This window comes from Ostrea edulis, chromosome 3, assembly GCF_947568905.1.
Source record: "Ostrea edulis chromosome 3, xbOstEdul1.1, whole genome shotgun sequence".
NCBI lineage: Eukaryota > Metazoa > Mollusca > Bivalvia > Ostreida > Ostreidae > Ostrea > Ostrea edulis.
In genome coordinates, this window is record NC_079166.1 from 43,661,772 (window position 1) to 43,682,228 (window position 20,457).

At 35.1% G+C, this 20,457-nt stretch overlaps 2 protein-coding genes across 6 annotated transcripts; both read left to right on the forward strand.

Moving 5' to 3' along the window:
* The first annotated feature begins 2,360 nt into the window (after positions 1–2,360).
* On the forward strand, positions 2,361–12,509 carry LOC125675809 (uncharacterized). 5 transcript variants are annotated; one of them, XM_048913617.2, is made up of 8 exons: positions 2,361–2,632; positions 5,286–5,449; positions 7,745–7,845; positions 7,923–8,266; positions 8,355–8,541; positions 8,682–8,888; positions 9,750–10,022; positions 10,205–12,509. In XM_048913617.2, the coding sequence occupies exons 3-8, from the start codon at positions 7,758–7,760 to the stop codon at positions 10,648–10,650; spliced, it is 1,545 nt and encodes a 514-aa protein (XP_048769574.1). In that variant the 5' UTR covers positions 2,361–2,632; positions 5,286–5,449; positions 7,745–7,757; the 3' UTR covers positions 10,651–12,509. The 5 variants fall into 5 exon arrangements, with proteins under 5 accessions (XP_048769574.1, XP_048769572.1, XP_048769573.1 ...); XM_048913615.2 differs by lacking the exon at positions 5,286–5,449 and adding an exon at positions 6,873–6,982; XM_048913616.2 differs by lacking the exon at positions 5,286–5,449 and having other exon boundaries at positions 2,362–2,632.
* Positions 12,510–15,742: 3,233 nt separating this feature from the next.
* LOC125675247 (achaete-scute homolog 1-like) lies at positions 15,743–17,759 on the forward strand. The gene is made up of 2 exons (XM_048912770.2): positions 15,743–16,664; positions 17,270–17,759. Exon 1 carries the CDS (start codon positions 16,016–16,018, stop codon positions 16,637–16,639), a length of 624 nt encoding a protein of 207 aa, XP_048768727.1. The 5' UTR covers positions 15,743–16,015; the 3' UTR covers positions 16,640–16,664; positions 17,270–17,759.
* The last annotated feature ends 2,698 nt before the right edge of the window (positions 17,760–20,457 follow it).

Genomic DNA, 20,457 nt, shown 5'->3' on the forward strand with positions numbered 1-20,457 from the left:
TACATGTAGAACTTAATTTCTTAAACAACTTTAATACTGTATAACTATAACTATCTGCTTGCATGCAATGCAGAGCACAGTCGTAGTAATGATTCACATTTGCTGATGAATTTAGTATAAAGAGTAAAATTGGTACGTGAAGTTTTAAATTGATGAAAATGCATATTAGGCTTTTCACAGATATTTCTTAAAGGGGCTGTCTGTCAGACACGATTTTCCCCAAAATTTTCTTTTTCACTTTTAGTGATCAAAATCTACTGTCTAATGTGTTTAAAAGATTTCACACAAAAATTAAGGTTATACATTTTCATAGAAGCTTATTTTAGAGTATATTATTTGTTTTGTAAACAAATTAAGATTGCTGTTTGTTAATGAAATTTTCAAAAGAAATGGATATATCGATCTAAGTTTATTATATCTTTCACATTTCAAGCAGTTTTGGGGTAAAATGTGTCATCTAAAAGTTAAAATTTGGACTATGCAAAATTGAGATGCTTTATATTACAATAAGTTGTATTTTAAATGTTTACAATAGAAAATGAAAAATATTTTTTATCAAAAATCATGAACCAGTCCCTTTCAGATATATAGAAAATATGTAAACATGTATATTTATATAATTTGTATAAATCCTGCTAATTTAGCTTCTTCCTAAATGAGGTGTATGGCACGCCATAATTATATCTATACTGATAAGGATTTCATATATAATTTATAAAATATATTCTATTTTTGATAAGATATCTAATAAATCTGATAAGATATCTCATATAATTTACAGTTTATAAAATATCCAAGATATATATATTATAAATTATGTAAGATATCGTCTAAGCTTTATAAGATATCTTGTATATCAAACATGATATCTTATGTTTATGAGATATCTTATAAAATAGAAGATATCTTAAATTTATTTTAATATGATATCTTATAAAACATCAGATTTCTTAAATGATTTATAAGATTTCTCATAATTTTTATAAGTTATCTTACATATCTTATAAGATATCTCATAAACAATTTTTTCTTAAAAATATCTCATAAACTTTATGATATATCTTGTAAAACATGCAAGATATCTCATTGTTTTATGAGATATCTTAAAAAAGTAAATTCATATGATATATTATAAAGTTTACAAGATATCTTATAAAAATTCGTTTTGGGATACCTTGAAAGACATTAGATATATGTTTAATAAGATATCTTATGAAATATATAACATATATTGTTAAGAAAAAAATATAAAATATATATCTTTTATCAGATATCCAATTATATAGGATACAATTAAGATATTTCATAAACTTTAGAAGATATCTTATAAGATATCTTGTAAGTTTTATAAGATATCTTATACAATTTATGAGATATCTTTAAAGAGGAATAAATCTAAAAACGACATGCCATAGAAGTGTAGTAATAGTATCTTACAATAACATCAATTTCATTTTTTCTGTGACGTTGACCATTTACTTGTAATGTGATATATTATTCTGTGCAGTTTATATGAGTCGCAATTATATCATTTTATATCGTAGAGGAATCGCACATTTTCTTCACCAATTTTATTTTCAATGCAAAATACTCAGTTTTTGTTACCAATGCTGAAGATAATTTGGTTTGTTAAAGATCCTTGACAAGAGAAAAAAAAAATCCTTCGTCCTGTGACTTGCCCTCTCTTCAAAATCCTAAATCGGGGAGGAGGATTTTTTCCTAAGTCTAAAAAATTCTTGATTTCTTAATTCGGGGGAGGGGGTTAAAAACTTACCACCAAAGATCAAATTTTTTTCTTACCTTCTCTTTCGTAATTCGGGGAGGAAGGGGGTTGGACATGTACAAATTCTCCATCGACACATGCATAAATGTTTGCAGTTCTGTCTTTACCCTAACTACCACTATAGATGAAAATGGAAGAGAGCAGTCATCCCAATTTCTCTATCTGCATATGTTATAAACAATTGAATTATTACCGTTGCCCCACACCAAGACAATAGAAGAAAAGACCCCCCCCCCCCCCCCCCCCCCCCCCCCCCCCCACTAATGACACGACAGTAAGACTAAATATTAGTTAAACTGCATTTTATTAATACAATCTAGAACTTTAAATTACTTTAACTCCTGAACTTTTCACCATTTCACAATCATCGCCGGTAATGACAGTACTTAATTGAATTTTCTACGTAATTGCAATGCATTGATTATGCATGTATATTATATATAGATTATTTTCGGTTTCATTCACTGCGAAATTTGACCTCACCTCTTACCTTTTAATGGGTCAAAATACCCACGTGGTGTAAATTTGAATAACAATAACGTTAGTAGGGGGTGAGAATGTCGTATCCAATGCTCTCCGCCTCGTACATAAACTTATAGAACCCCACGTTGTGTAGTGCAATTTGTGTAATACATGTAGATGATAAAAAATATAATTTGCGAAATTTTATTATGACTTTCATGCTCAGGAAGGAACATCCTGAAACGCGATAGTAAACGACACTCCCACTGCATTACTTACTAACGACCTTGCAGACAGTTTCAACTTCCGTTTGCTATTTTCAATTCATTCATAAACATCGTGCTATTTTTGTGAATGACTGGTACAAATCGGTGCTTCTACAAAAAGGTCAGTAATGCTTTCTTGATTTTGTAAGCATCAACAATGAAAAATAATAATAATAAACCTCAAAACATGTTGATGCATTAATTGTTTCAATGCTATTCATTTGGTGTGCATAAAAAATTAACACACCGTGCATGACTAACATTTCTATTTTTAAAACCAACTCAACTTTTTTAACAAGCCGAAAACACTTGGCTTGCGAAGATGAATTCCTAATGGATTCCTATTATCAGATTGCATTTCAATAGTGTGCAGATTTTTTTGTTTGTTTGGTTTTTTGGGGGGTGGGGGGGGGGGGGTGTTGTCTCGTAAACTTCAGAGCTAAGACATGATAAGTAATTTCATTTTGAGGATGCCAGTGGCGGTTCCAGCGCCTGGCACACGCACTCTCCCTTTGATGACAGATAATATCTTTTTTTTTTTAAATATAGAAATATGTAAATATATGCAAACGTTTTATTAAGTCAGTAGTTTTAGGAGGCTTCAACCCTGGGCCCTCAAGTGCTACGACTTCGCCCTAGGGTCTCAAGACAGGCTAGCTGTTAATCCCCCCCCCCTCCCTGTTCGGAAATTTCTGGATCCGCCACAGTAGACTATAAAGAAAATTATATCTTTTCCTACACCACTTGAAAATTATTTTATTATGATAGAAATAATCAGGACACAAATCTCTCTCTTCTTTTTTCGGAGGTAACAAATGGTCATCCAGGTGGTACATATAGAGGGGAAATACTATCTATTCAGTTTAAAGACCGAGAATGTCGAGGATTACAGCCCCATTCGTACCTTGACCCTGTCCGACTTCAGGAAGTGAATGCTAAATGAGAGTCGCAGGGCCTTAAAATCTGAGGCCCCGTGTCGCGATAGGCGTGGCCTTGAGCGCAATGCATACACTATGTAAGTCCAACCGAACTTTAGGTACATACCGTCCCGCACAAACGACAACTCGTACAAGCAAGAATTACGAAAATCCGGAATTACAGCTCGTGGCGTCTCAATGTAGAGTAAAGAATTCTGTAAGGAGCGTAATGTAAACAATTAAATAGAACGAAAACAATATATATATATATATATATATATATATATATATATATATATATATATATAATATATATGGGACTCCAAAGTGCGATGGTCTGCGCCAAACCACGATGGTGTGACACGCCAAAGTGCGATGGTCCACACGAGTTCATGCGCAAAAGTGCGATGGTCTGATACGCCAAAGTGCGATGGTGGGACACGCCGAAATCCTTTGGTTTGTAAACGACACGGTGTTTTGGTACAGACTGAACTAACCGTGTGTTGTTTCACCAAAATATCAGTGCAAAATCCATGTACAAAAATAAGAATAAGAACTTATTTCATTACCTTCTCGTTGTCGTGTTATTAAAATTTTCCAATGCGAAATCTTATAGAATGTTTTGTATCATAGCATACCCCCAGGAATCTTCAATGCGTGAACGTTAAAGTAATAAATGATCATGAATTAAAGAATGTTCGGGCGAAGTAGATAGTTCGACAACAAATGTACTGTGTCGTCCTCACTATCCTCAACAGTGTAAACCTTGCCGTTGCTGTTGTCCATGTTGCATTTCTTCGGTTTTATTTTGAAAGACGTTAAGAATGACGTGACGTCACAAACGTTACTGAACCCCGCACCATCGGACTTTGGCGTGACCATCGCACTTTGGCGTCCGTAACATTAACAAACCATCGCACTTTGGCGCATACCATCGCACTTTGGCGTGACCATCGCACTTTGGAGCGACCATCGCACTTTAGAGTCTCACACACACACACACACACACACACACACACACACACACACACACACACACATATATATATATATATATATATATACATGTATATATATATATATATATATATATATATATATATATATATAATCCAAATAGAAAGAGTTGATATCCCACAGTCAAAATAATTCAATAAAAAAAAAAAAGCAGGAAAATAAATGTATACAGTTCCAAAATATATTTAAATCACTAGCGCTTTCTGGATTTTAACATCCATCCTCAGGTGAATAACTGTTAAAATCCAGAAAGTGCTAGTGATTTAAATATATTTTGGAACTGTATATTTTCCTGCTTTTTCTTTATTGAATTATATAAATATATATATATATATATATATATATATATTACAAATTATACTGTACATGTAATAGTATAAAGTATTAAAATTTTCAATACAAGTGTTGTTTTTCCCTTATTTTTTGTAATACCTTCTTCATTGATTTCTCGCAATTTTTTAATGAGCAGAGGGACAATGATCCAAACTATATTTAGAATTATGGAGCGCCAAATTAACATAATGTAACGTATTTACATTAAATTCTGGGATCGTACCTGGTCAATTCCAGGGTTTGGGGTATTCAACAATAACTCATTTAAACTAATTGGTATGATTTTAGTGGACTGCCAAAATATACAAATATGTCCTAACCTTATCTAGGTTAATTATAATCAAACAGAGAATCACTATATCAATCAGAGGCAAGCAACGATAAACAGGTAGTGCTAACTTAAAATGTAGAGCCCAGTCGCCCTCGGATTGCCCCATATACTGTAGGACGCCTTATTCAGGACGGACAGTATATGTGGTAGCCCTTCAACCACTATAACCATTGTAGGATGCCTTATTCAGGACGGACAATGAGTACAGCGGCCTGGACGACGGTCTGTTCAGCCAATGCGGACGACACCAAAAACGAACTATGGCTAGCCTCTTTACTGGAGGTCAACCTCTTCGTGGCAGGCCAGACTTCTGATGGCCTTCCAAATTCACTCTCTAACTGTAAGAACAGGCGAGGAATTGTTTATTATGAATACTTTATTAGTACACATAATCGCGTCCTCTCAACTTGGCTGACCGGGTCTTCTATCTGAATGACACTGACTGGGGAGTCTCGGTATTTATACACAAATGAGATCACGTGATGTAGAGTGACTAATTGAGAACTCCGCATGGTCGTACCTCAAATATCCGGAATCATTACAATAAACTCAAATAATTGAAGATATCTTCAATTATTTGAAGATATCATCAATTCAATTATTGCTCTCTTTAATTGAATTAATGCGCGCATTAAATCATTATTGCTCTCATCAAATGAATTAATGCGCACTTCAAATCAATTATTGCTCTCATCATGAGAGCAATAATTGATGTAATGCGCACATTAATTCAATTATTGCTCTCTTCAATTCAATGGATGAGAGCTCGGTATAAATAATTTGACGATCTCTTTTAATTATTTACAATGCTTTTGTATAAGGAATTAATGCGCGCATCAACTCTTTGAAAGAGAGCAACAATTCAATTAAAGAGATAATTAATTCAATTGTAGATATGTTGAATTGAAGATATTTTTAATTATATAGGTGCTCTCTCTAAAAGAATTATTGCTCTCTTCAAATGAATTAAAGATATCATGAATTCAATTAAAGAGAGGAATAATTGAATTAATGCTCGTATTAAATCAATTATTGCTCTCATCAAATGAATTAATGCGCGCATCAATTCAATTATTGCTCTCATCAATTGATTTAATGCGCGCATTATATCTATTGCTCTCTTCAATTGAATTGTAGCGCGCATCAATTCCATTGTTGATATCATTAATTCATTTGAAGAGATCATTAATTCAATTAAAGCGCGCATCAATTCAGCTGAAGAATTGATGCTATCATCAAATCAATTAATGCGCACAATAATTCAGAATTGAAGAGATCATTAATTGAATTGTTGCACGCATCAAATGAATTGATATCTTCAAGTAATTGAAGATATCTTCAATTATTTGAGTTGATGTTAATTTGGCGCTCCATACAGAAATATATCTTTCAGAGAAATTTTATTCACTGAATAAAATAAAAAAAATCTGGTAAACTATTGGTAGTGAAAAAGTTAATATTTTCCATAAATAATCAATTATTCATTATAGAAAAAATGTTCTCAAGGGCAATAACTCCTACGCTTTTCCACTTTCAACCATTAATGTTGATAAGTCACATGAGGGTGGAGCTACCTTAAGTTTGCTAATTGTCAAGCAAAGGGTATTTTACATATTGAGTGGGCCAACCGATAGATGCAAAGCAATAAGCTCCTCCTTTTTTCAAAGGGGGGGGGGGGGCAATTTTTTTGTATATTAGTATTAATCGTTATTTCAGTCGTATTTCTAGTGCTTAGATTTTTTAACTATTCACATATTATCTAGTTTGTAGTAAGAGGTGTCCGATCATGTAAAGAAAGAGAAAATGATTTTCTCATTTTTTTCTACTTGAAATAAGAATTGGAAAGGGCATCGAAGATGGCCCAAGAGAATAAGTAAGTTCAAAATATCATACAAAGTTTCTACTCTCTGTTGCTTTGCTAATTAAGACTTGTACCCATAGTTCTGGGGGAAAAAAATAATAGTCTTTCAGTAATTTTGTTCTACTGGAAATAAAAACTGGTCGCGGTAACTCAGTGGTAGGGCGTTTGGTTCGTGACCAGGAGGTCGTGAGTTCGAGCCCCGCTCATGCCATGGCCGAGTCAAAACTAATACGTTAACATAGATAGTGATTGCTCCTTCGCCAAACTCTTGGCATTTAGAAGTGAGAATCACGTTTTTTTCGGGTATGACCTTTAAAACGGAGGTCGCGGCAGGCGTTGGCAAATTAAAGAACCGTCACTACTACGACCCTGAGCGCTATGTCTAGTCTTAATTTATGGTACTTCATCAACAGCTGGTGACGTCTCAGTATGAGTAAAAAAATTCGACGGGACGTAAAACAAATAAACAAAAATAATATCCTTTTGTTTACGTCACTGATTTAACTTCACTCAATGTTGTGTCGTGTTTTACATGCGCGCAACAACTAACAGTACCTTTATTCAAAGAGTCTTTGGTTAAATACCCCATCTCCATCGTCAGCTTCCCACGTCTTGGTGCCACTGAGTTACCGCGACCGATTGACAAATGTAGTGAGTATGAGCTGAATAGAACATCTGTGATAGTGTGATTTTATATTTTCTTTATCCAACTCGTTGAAATTTCGTATATATATTCATTGGGTTTTTAAACAGTTCAGACTCACTATGTTACAGAACACATTTTCCGATGGAGGAAATAGTGTCGACAGTTAGAGAGTTTCTACAGAACCAAGCACCACCCTATCAACTGGAACTTACGATCTGGATTCGAAATGGTAAGCATTTTTCTCTTCATTCAGCATTGAAATTTCAGGTGTCGGTTCAACCTCTTTTTAACAGTGTTTTTTAACAGATAATGCCAACAACGAGGACTGCCCTCGCCCTTGCCTTTGTCAAAAATACGGATGGAGTGTTGAAAAAGACGAACCAGTGGATGGTATTTTCAATGTACATTCAACACAAACACACAAGGATATTTCGACTGAGGCAGCAAGTCAGTCAAGTTCGATAGTAAAGGTAGAGAGACAAGAGGTTAGTAAGAAAACAAGAGTGAAACAGGAAGTGACATCATCCACGACAAGAATAGAACAAACGTCACTCATCGCCTCTGAACTTTCAAATGCAGCACCATCTATCAGTGACTTTATGCCCACAGAAATAAATATCCTACAGAATCAGAATTCTGAAACAAACCTGGTAAATATCAAGAACGTACAATGAATCAACAGAAATGATGTAAATGGTTATATGCTTTTACATTAATGCGATTAAAATTATTCTGTAGCAAATCTGTGAAGGCCAGGTAAATAATTCCCGTACAGAGGTACAATTTCAAAGCATCCACTCAACGCTAGTGGAACTCTGCAGTGGAATTAAGAAAATCGAAGAAAACAGATCTCCCAGTAAGGAACAAAGAAAACGGCTACCCACAGCCATTCGTAAAGTTGCAAACAAATATCAGCATGCCTTTGGTAAGTAAATGCTTTCGATCCACTGAATAAAAACAACAGGGCCTAAATAAATATGTTCTCCTGTGACAAGATAGCTCTGAGTCCAACACAGGAGCAACGGTAAAATGGAAGCTTATCAATAATTTCTGTTTGTATTCCAGCGTATGCATTCATTCGTCAATTTGGACGGTTGCTTCAGCTGGATGACAAAGACTTGGATGAAGTGGAACAATATTCGGCTTATGGAACGAAAGAAGTTTTTTGGCAAACCATCAGGATGTGGTTAGAGAACTCAGACTCCCATCACATGACGGTGTCTTACCTTATGACAGCGCTCTCCGAATGTGGAGTAAATCTAAAAGACAAAGGTTTGAATGCCGTATTGGAAACTTTGATCCTTAGATCAGTTTACGGATCTAGATGTACAGTGAAAATACAGAGAGTGGCCAAATTTATTGCACCATTTAGTTTTCTTTTCCGATGCTGTATATCTAGGTTTTTTTCAAACAAATTGTGAAGTGGTCTTTGGTTCAATTTATATGAAATGATTTTTATTAAATGCAGAAATGAAATCAGTTTCTTTTGATATTTTGAAATATGTTTTTTTTTTCAGCCAAGTACTCTGGGGCTTTTGCATTTCATAACAGCACAAAGGATACATAGCGTTTCAAAGCCCTACGTTTTTACATTAGAATTTAATATTACTGTATTTCATAACTTAAATTTCATTATGGTTCATCCATATATGATTTCAAATAAAAGTTTGTTTGAAATGAAATATATGTTAAAATCGAATGTTACAATACTTTGGTCACTCACTGTACAAGTAGGAGGAATTCTATAAGTATAGCCTGAAAACAGTGCATAGTGTGATAAGTACGTAATGATTTTAATTCTTAGAAAACTGAAATTTTCCCCAATGTTTGATAGTGCTCATCTTATAGAGTTCTACCAACCCTCGGTGGTAAATGTCAGTATCTACATGCTCACTCACAAATAATCATAATAATTCGATAAAATTGATAACAGATGTATATTTATTCCCTGCGATTTATCATAAATAAATATATATTTGATGTAGTGCATGCATAATGATATTCATTTCTCTACAACAATACTTTTTAAGTACACCTATTTCTCGATAAATTACTCATCATAAAGTAAAATTAGATATTTACTCGTGTGTGCTCTTGTTATACATATATGGCACATTCTTATTTTGCTTTTAGGAAAACAAATGTCAAACGCTGACAAAACAATTTTACGAGGCAAAATGGCGACTTTAATGGAGAATATAAAACCGGTCGAAAGTCTCATACCTTATCTGTGTTCACGTCATCTACTTTGTGAAGTCACCAAGGCATACGTCATTGCTCCCAAGACATCAGATTTGAAGATCAACAGATTGGTTGATATCCTGATGACTAAAGAAAATGGATTGATTGATTTCTGTTCCGTTCTTCGCGACGGAGGATACAGCTTCATAGCAGACGAGATTGAAGGTAGGTAAAGATGAACATTAATCGATTTCACACAGGTTTCAGAAATATAACTAAGCAAATAAAATCACATACAAACACAAACTAAATTCTAAGCTTTTGACGTGCTTTAGTTCAACAATAATATTTTGTTTCTTATCTAAGATAAGATGTAATGAATTAACCATACAACATTGTTTTTAAAGAGGAGAGATCTGCCTCTGTTTCAAAACCTGCAATAACTTCCCGCCTATCTTCCTCTTCGAGTTCAACTTCGTATTCTTCTGTCTCTCTACGGGAATCCCCATCAGACTCGGCGCACCTTGCAAGAATTGCTGCAGAATACAAGCAGACACACAGTAGTTCGTCTTCCATATTCCGTAAAGGTTCTGATACCTCCATATCTACAACAGCTAAGGTGGCAGCTGTTTCTCCCCAGATTCAAAGGAAATTGACATCAACCTCCGGTGACATCACAATCAAAGCTGAAACTGATCAAGAACGATCACTAGAGTCAGATAAAATCATTACCAATGAAACAACCGGTATTATTTTGAAAGAAGACCAAAGAAAATGCGTGTGCAATCTCCGGTCATACCAAAACGAGGGACCAAAACAAAAGTCAAAACATAATTGCTGCGTTCTGATGTGAGAAAATGATTGCTCAAAATAATTCATGGATACTTCTGAGAAAATCTAAAGTATCAGGCGGGATTTCTAAGATGAGTGGTTTGTAAAAGAGAAAATCAGAAAAACCGGTGTTGCAGTCCGAAAATATTACCAAAGTAAATAATAGCATACGCCTTCAAGAAAAGTTTTGAAATTTGATTTATCTTGGATAATGGCAATGAGTTGGGAAGCTCTATTAATCTTTAGACTAAAATAATCAAATGTATTGTGAAGTTGCTTTCATTCCATGGAATTTTAGCTTCATCTTGCTTATTTGTTTTCTGTGAGAGTCAAAGAAAAATTTCGATGATTGAACTGGTTAAATGGACCAAAAACAAACTGTTTGAAAAAAAGACCCACACCAAATACATGTTCATTAGCATAAATATGACAATTCAGTTCTTTTTGTTATAATTCAGTTCTTTTTGTTATACATTCAAAGGCATTGAAGATTACAGTATAACCAAGGTTGTATATTTATCTTGTTTTTCTTTTTTAAATTTTTTGTATCATTGTATCTTGTATCATTTTTATGAACTGTTTTGTACAAGTATAGTTTTTGTTACTATGTGAACAAATTTGCGGAGAATCGTGTAACTAGATTTTTTTATATCGAATATGAAACAGTTTTATACAATACGGTTTTTAATTTGTACTAGAAAATAACCATGCTTCGAAGGAAGAATACATTCCAGAATGGTTAATTCCTTCTCTCCTTAAATTGTAATGTACTTTGTAAAATTTCTCTTTTAAAGAAGAAAGGAAAAAAACCCACATCTCCTGTCACAGTAACTTTGTGTCAGGCTCTACAAGTAGTTACTAATCTTACGAAAAACAAGAGAAATTGTTTCAGATAAATTTCGTCACCTACATGTTTGAAGGAATATGTCCATTAAGGACTTTTACTACATGTAATATCATAGTGATCATATTATTTTCAATTGCATTTCTTTATCAAATATGATTTGCGGTATTCAGTCTCCTCGATGAATATCTAATATGATAGTACAAAATATTCATTAACATATACATTACTAACGTTTTTGCCTTTGATATCTTTACAAATTGTAATGATAGCCATTTCCTCATGAACGCGCTGCAGCTGTAAACAATGCGCGTAAGAATACAGATCTACTTGATGAATATAGTACTTCAATTTTAACGGCAGGGAATGAATGAAAGCAGAATATAAGAAATAAATTTCATGTTTGAAATTACACGATGGTATGAACTAAATCACTTCATGCCAGCATACTTTTCATGAAGTGCTACAAGAAGTATGTTGGCGTGAAGCGTTGCAGTTCATATCCTCATGTATTTTACAAAGTTAAATTTATTTCTTAATTGAAATCTTCATAATATATCATTTTTCTATTATTTCTTTTTGATATTGAAATAAAACCCATTACTTCATGTTCTCTATTCTTGTAATGGTTATCTAAGAAAACCCTATTGTGTTCAATGGACATATGCCAACTTATTTCATCATAGCCGCGCTTAACGATATATTTCTACGTGAAGCGGCGCAGTTCATACCCTCGTATATTTTTGAAATTCATTTCTTAATTGAATTCTGCATAATACATCAGTTTTCGTTTGTTTCTTTTTGATATTGAAATAAAACACATCACTTCATGTTTTATATTTTTATTTTGGTTACCTAAGAAAACCCTATTGTGTTCAATGGCAAACTGTCCTACACAAACATACATGTATCTTTAAAAAGTGTACGTATCTAGTATTTTATCATAGTCACTATACATTAGTTGTAGTATATTATTATGCAGATATATATTTGTTATCACATACATTATATTTATCAAATAAAATAATAAACAAGTCGATGGTTTTTGTTGTTGTTGTAGTTCTTTAATGCACGCGGACAATTGAGACAGAGTGCCCTTTTCCGCTAACTTACTCGTGGAATATTGCATATAAACATATTATCATGTTTTTCCTTATCTATAGTTTTAACTACCCTCTAGTTTCGTATTTAAACAAGATATTAAACTAGTAATTTATGTTAAAAGGATTGAATAGTGAACTAGAGTAGGAGTTGTCTTTCTTTAAATGTTATTGTAAAGACTGATATGCTTAGCATTCGTTTAGATACATAACTAATAGATAGTAAATATTACTAGTAAATTATTTTACATTTAAATTGTCATTACACAGACATTTTCAGATTTCATTGTTATAAGAATCTATGATTGAGCGATCCAGACCCAGTTGCACAAAGGTTAGTTAACTCTAACTGACAGTTGACTTGCTATCAACTCGTATATTTATACATGTATAACAACAGTTAGTCGTTAAATTTCAGTTAAACTTAACTCAATTTTATGCAACGGAGTCCTGTTTACTAAAGTAAAATTTCAAAATAAATGAATGTTCCCTTAATGACGGTTAATCTTCGTACTCTGTGTATTAATGACGGTTAATCTTCGTACTCTGTGTATTAGAGATCTAATGTGCTGTGTCTCTGGATGTATTTGAATACCATTATGTTTTCGTTTCAGTACTTGAAAATTCAGATATCATAGGGTGTGTTTTTTCCGAAAGACAAGACATTGTGAGTTCATAAGTCAAAACATTACTAACAACAGAATCGGAAGTTTCTAAGACTTATGCTTGTCTTAGTCTACCAACTCCACCTCTGGTCTGTCGGATGACAGTCCGCTTTAACAAGATCCCCTGCACTAAACGTGAAGTACCCAACCTCCAAAGACGTACAAAGATTAAATTGCACTTTCATTGACTTTAATGTCAATATACGTAAAACACTCGACTGCAGATTGGTTCAATTTTTTGTTCCAGTGAAAGACCCTTCCTTCTCAGTTTCTGCTTGCACGTGGCAGGTTATGGCCCTTTTCCGGATATATGCTTACAAATTTCGGTTTCCTCTCTTACAACCTAACATGATGTCAATGATACTTTGATCATAGATAACCAAATCATCGCGTCTTTCAGGATGAGGGTCACGTAATACGACGCGAGACTATACACCCGGGATCCTGTATATTATCATAACCAACATATATATAACATTTCACAACAAGACCTGTTCATGTGTTGTTTGTCACGCAATGAGACTCTTAACATTAGCGTGTCGAAAAGACACCAGCATCGAATTTTCCAAGGGCAATAACTCAAGCGAACGTTACAAGTTTTTGTAGATATAGTTCGAGTTTCTCTTCAGTTCATATTTCTTCTGATAAAAAATACAAAATATGTTTCGTTTTCACTGATGTAATGGCGATATCGTATATGATTAATGACAAGCAAGTGAAGGCGAAGCAATTTTGAATTAATTGTATCTTGAATAGGAACGTGCCAAAGTTATCATAAAAACTCAACACCCCTTTATAAAATCGCCTTCATCTGCATATCGAAATTGAGGTTACGCATTTCAACATACCAAAATAGAATTCAGTTATTTCAGTAGAAATACATTCATACAGACAGACACGCACAACTGTCTCCATAATGTGTAATTGCAGGGTGTAGATCGTTAAAATGGTATTAATTATGACCCGTCTTGAGAAAAATCATTATAAGAAAGATGTATTTCATATAACTTCAAGAATAGTTTATATTCAATAGAAATATTGACGTTATATCTAAGCATGCAAAGCGTGAACACACAGATCAGGATCCTATATTAGCAAAGCGCTATTAATTGTAAGATCCAGGACGAGACCAATTAAGTATATGAATAAAGTGTGTACATTTATCTGCCACTTGGAAAATACGTCCGAGAATTCAAATCTTTAAATAGGTTTTTTTTCTCTCCCTTTTGGGTAATCTCGGCTGAGATTTGGTTTGGTTGGATATTTTGTTATCATGCAGTACAAATGTAGGTATGGGCAGTTACTACATATCACCAATAATAAAAACAGACTATAGGAACTCTTCAATATCAGGAGATAATGAATTACTTCATGAGAGTCCTCATTTCAACGGAAAATTTAGTCACTGTTTTTATTTTGGGATTTTCATATCTAGACGGTAACCAATGCAAAATTAATAGTGATAGAGAGTTAGTTTATATCTGAAGCGAACGGCAATGTCACCTAGGTGCACATTGATTGCTAAAACCGGCCGAAGCTGAATGTGAATTTCCAAACGGACTGTTCCAAAATTCGGTGAAGTATCCAATGCAGCCGAACCTCAGCCGAGATTATCTTTTGGGGGACATGTTCTATGCATGAAAGCATTCGTTTCTCTGGAACCTTGACCATGTACCCTCGGAAAGGTAATTCCGTTCAAAAATACTGGTAATAAAACTAGTACTATTCTCATTCTATGGTGTATGATGGACCTTGCTGAGCATTAAAATCTTTTTTAAATAAACCTTTATTATAATCATTGCTATCGATACAATATAATGTGTTGTTGTCCCATTAATGGTTCTATTTTAATACATTATAGAAACTGTTGTGTATCACATCTCTTCATGGGGCACCTGCGTCCAATGATTATCGATTCAGCTGCTATATTCTAATCGATGCATTACATTGTAAATAACATCGCGATACATGGCTTTGGGGAGGAATTCTTGATTATTACAGGTAATCGATATTTTTTCAGTGGTCTACTGACTCTTCTAATTTCAGATTTTATTGCTAAACGAAAATATCATAAATATAACATGGCAGTATTGGATTAGGGTTGAAAGAAAGAAAAAAAAAGTCTTGCACACAGATTTGACATGTACAAATGTGAATACAGAAACGTTGTTTTATCTGCTTCTTGACTACTCGGAAAATTCAAATATTTGCATGTCTTGTGTTGTGCATGATTTTGGTTGGAAAGTGACCCCCTTATCTAATTTGGAGACGGTAACTACCTTTGTCTCAATACATTTTTTTACCAGCGAGATTAATAATCATACAAGTTCACCCTTTTATACTTCCATTATAAACTTCTCAAAAGCCATTTGTCATCCAGATTTGGAGTATTGCATTACCTTGATTGCTGTGTCAAAATCTGGCCGTCCAGCTGCCTGAAAAATCAACAGGTAAAGAGTCGCCAGGTATTCAGATTTTTTTCGTTTTCAGCTTCGCTGGAGCGTGTCTAGCTCGAACCCTGGCACGTGTCTCTCGCGCGAGTAAATTTGATTGACAGATTAGGGTCTACCAGTAGCTTTTATGGAAGCACTTGGGCACAGGGTGGGTGGAGCATCCTGGGGTTGGCTTGGTATTTAAACCGACGCCTGACAGGTGTTATCCCAAAGTTTGATATCAATCCAAGATCGCAGCAGACGACACTTCTTTTCCATGGTCGCGAGCTGAGAAGTACGCCAGTTCCACACGACAGTCGCGCGACGAAGTATCAGAGACATCGCAATGACGACTACACTGAGCTTGGTGCCTTTACATACTTTATCTACGTCTGCAAGTAATGGTATCCAGATGACCACGGGTCCTTACATACTAGTGCGAGCCACCTTACCGTCTGATGTTCCAGCAAAGAGAATATTAAAGAAACCGGAAAACGTCATATCGAAGGAACCAGAGGCCTTGCGCTGTAAGCGGCGAACAGATTCACAGGGTCTGCATAATATTTTACCTAGACCACAGCCTGCAGCAGTGGCAAGACGGAATGAGAGGGAAAGAAACAGAGTGAAAATGGTCAATCTTGGGTTTGAAACACTTCGAGAGCATGTTCCTAGTGGAAAGAAAAACAAGAAAATGAGCAAAGTTGACACTTTGAGAGCAGCGGTAGAATATATCAGACAATTGCAAACTGTGCTTCAGAGTGAGAACTTGGACGAAAACAGTGCATCGAATTCTTCAACTTCATTTAATACAATTGACTTTGCAGCATTATCGCCATCACAAAGTGACTTCTCCCATTGTAACTCCACGGAACAACTTTCTCCAGCGCCAAGCATGTCCTCCGACGCCTTCTCAGAGTCGTTCAGTTCGGAGGAAGATGAACTTCCAGATCTGGCTTCGTGGTTCTCTTGAGTTTTCACGGACTTTTCTACACTAGGTAGGCATGCAGACTTTTAACCATTTTATGTTTGTACGCTCTAATCGCTCTGATTTTTATCAGGCTTATCATAAATTCGAAAGTTCTCTATCAACAATTTAATTTGCATTTTCGATTTTAATATCATGGGTATAAAACTGCATAGCACTTTAAAAATCAAGATAATATAGCAATGTTAAAATGTTATTCGTTATGTGTAACTGACTGTTAGGCTTCGTGTTAAACAGGTAAAGCTGTTGTTTGCTATGTAAATATTTAGTCGACCCAATAGGAAAAAAAATTTAAATTATGTCACTCAAGTCTGTAGTATACAGAAAGGGGCGCGACGCCATTATTGCCTAATTTTCCGATAGCAAAATACTTGCCATCTGCCACCAGATTTGAAGAGGATTTTTTTTTTTCGAATTTGATAACTTAGCTTCGATGAATTTCACAAATTTCGGACAGCCTAAAGACAGATTTATACGGCTCTTATACACGGCCAATGAATGATTTGGCAATGAAAAAGGCACGTGTAGTCAATCTGATTTATTATCGTTAGAGGCTCTAGTCTTTATTGATCGAGTATGCGTGAAATAATTCAATGTAATTATCTCTTTTTGTAGATTTGTATTTAAACCTGTATTACCATGACAACGGAGATGTGTGCAATTAAAGAACCAATCAGGAGTGAGTTGCTATAGAAACAACCTGACGTTCTACAAAACAAGAACTGCCTGCAAACTTGTTCAAGGACAGATTTTATTTTTGATCTCTTTTAATATATATAGAATGTGTTCAAATCTTATGCATTCCATGTGTTCAATCGTTATATACATGTATATATGTACCTTCTGTGTTCTACTTAACGAAAATGAGTAATGTTATTACCCTCGTTCACAAAGTGCTTCCATATTATGCCGATGTTATTTATACGAATTTTTAATCCAGTTTTTCAGTGTTTTACCACATTTGTACATAATGACCTTGTATATGTTACTTTTAAATACTATGACAAATTTTGTACATTGTTAATGTTAACTGATAATGCATTGCATATTTTTTTGTCTTTTTGACATTTTTTTTTATTATGACAAATAAATATTACAAAATAGATATGCAGTTACATGTTTGATACTAGTGTTATGAGAACAGACATGCTAAATAGTGGAGGATACAAGGCCCTTTTTATACTCCAATTTACGGCTTCGGGGCAAAGGTACACGATATAGGAAACAATTTTAAAGAAGTGACATTAAGCTGCGTCGTCCTGTATGTGAAAATAGCGTGCCATAGTTACATAGAAACTGAATGGGGGATCATATTCTTATATAATTAATTTCTTTATAGTTTTAAAATTCAGGAAATATGTTATCACATGTCGCAGTTTCCTTGGCAAATAAAATGAATATAATTGTCTCTATTGCAAAAGTTCAGATGACCATCTTGACATTCCGTAATATTTGTAAAATGAGTGTATCATTACATAACTATTTCAAGAAGGGTATTTTGTTAACAAGAAAGCCTCTGATGTGTATCATTTATTGAAACCGTATACATGTATTTATGAATTCAGAAATCAATAGGATTCACACATCCCGTTTGTCAATAATTAATATCCGAGACAAACAATGTTCGACTTCACTCGCTGATCCTCCGCACAAGGATCAGAAAACCAATATCCAGAATGGCGAGTGTTAATGATCCGAATAATTCAGTGCGATTTCATGCACCCTGACCTCTAGCCTCGCACATCTCATAGTGTCAGCTCTATTTCCACGAGAGGGATTGGCCACAGATATTTGTTTTTGATAATATGTTTGCAAATACTCGGATATCACAAATCTAACTGTCTTTAATGTTGTCTTTGCGTGTAGGAGATTTCTACGTAATTGGACTGGTTTAAATAGGGTAAAGCCCCTTTCACACATTCACGGATGAGTCGACGGATCATCCCGAATTGTCAATCCGTGATGGTCCGTGACAATCCGTCAATCACCGTGTACAAACCGTGTATGCACCCGGCGTCGTCCGGGACCATCCGGCTTGGTCAAGCCAAACCGTGAAAAATAAGTAAACATGTTTAAATTTTCCCCGGATAAAATCCGGGGTCATCCGTGTACGAAACTTTTCTGCTGAAGAACATGGATGTCTACGGTTTGTACACGGATTGTTCCCGGTAACTACACGGACAGACACGATAAACACAGTGTAGAAAGACCTTGATAATCCGTGGACATTCTCGTATCTCCGTGAAACAATCGTGGATGGACCAGCAGAAACCTGGATCTTCGGTACGCTCCGTGATCATGCCAGTACAGACCGGGATTTTTTTGGGGGGTTGGGTTGGGTTGTACGGGTAGCTATCGTGCTTATCCATAGGGAAACCGGCGTTTTCCGTGTCTGTATCGTGATAAGACCGTGTTGACACCGGCATTACGACGTCATAGAACCCAAAGACGCCGGATCACCACGATGACTAGAATTTTGCATCCGGGGTCGACCGGCTCCTGATCCGTGAATGTGTGAAACGGGCTTTTAACAACTCTTTTACAATAACGTAGAAATAATAGAAATTCAAGCTTTGATTAAGGGGCACATGATAATTCAGTGATAGACACTTTTTGTTTTTTGGTGGGTTTTTTTTTTTGGGGGGGGGGCTTAATTTGTTTTATAGTTATTATTCTTATATATAAACACAAATGTCCGCACAGCGCACGCGTCCGTGTGTGTGCCTGTGGTTTGTTTGATTACTATGCATTGCAGCAACAGTAGCGATTTCCCCCCAAATGGTTTTAAGGAATGAGTTTATTATTTTTTCTTCGGATGGAGGTATACCACCAGAGAGAGAGAGAGAGAGAGAGAGAGAGAGAGAGAGAGAGAGAGACTGAAAACTGCATCATTGCGCTTAGAGCATGATGCAAAATTTTCTATCTTTTTTCGGGGTATACCTCCATCCAACAAAAACAATGTATATAAATTTATTCTTATCATTCAAATATTTTTAAAACATTGATTTAAATAATACAATATGATATGATTTGAGTTGAATTAACGAGTTATTCTTGGACTACATTCTATGTCGTTTATTCTTGGACTACATTCTATGTCGATATGATTTGAGTTGAATTAACGAGTTATTCTTGGACTACATTCTATGTCGTATTGATTTAGATAATACAATATGATTTGATTTGAGTTGAATTAACGATTTATTCATGGACTACATTCTATGTCGTGATATGATTTGAGTTGAATTAACGAGTTATTCTTGGACTACATTCTATGTCGAGATGGGCGTGGTGATTTATGAATTCACAACTGGAAAAATATCGACTAAATCCGTTAAAGACGGCTTCCACGAACTGTTGAGCAAACGGGTGTGAACTGAAAAGTGTAGTTATAAAAGGATGAGTTAGAGATAAGTCCTGTTGAGAGAAAACTGCTAGAATTTTCTTGAGTGGAAGTGGAAATGATGTCGGTACTAACGACAAGCGTGGGGCATGATCATGATGTGGGATATGCGATCAGAGACCAGACAGGTAGGTTCTCTTGAGGGATGTCACGGCTTCCAGATGGACAAATGAGTGTTACAGAGAGTTGTTGCGGGTTTTACCAGTGAATTGTTAAGGTGTCACGGCTGTTGTAGCATCGAACGTAAGCCTCGTTTCGGTGTCATGTTATGCAGGAATTCGAAACCTTCGTCGTTAAGGGCTTGAATACTGCAGTTTCTCTGAGACAGTGTGCGGTGTATCTGCATTTGGGTTTGTGACATGAAGAATTTGCCACAGGGTTCGAACTGGACTATTGTCAC

Excerpts from the sequence above, each read along its gene's own strand:
- LOC125675809 (XM_048913614.2), top strand. The coding sequence starts at position 3,444 with ATGCTAAATGAGAGTCGCAGGGCCTTAAAATCTGAGGCCCCGTGTCGC. Across the intron at positions 3,527-7,744 it reads GAGCGCAATGCATACACTAT|AACACATTTTCCGATGGAGG; the intron begins GTAAGTCCAACC and ends ACTATGTTACAG. Across the intron at positions 8,889-9,749 it reads AGTAAATCTAAAAGACAAAG|GAAAACAAATGTCAAACGCT; the intron begins GTTTGAATGCCG and ends TTTTGCTTTTAG.
- LOC125675247 (XM_048912770.2), top strand. The coding sequence starts at position 16,016 with ATGACGACTACACTGAGCTTGGTGCCTTTACATACTTTATCTACGTCT.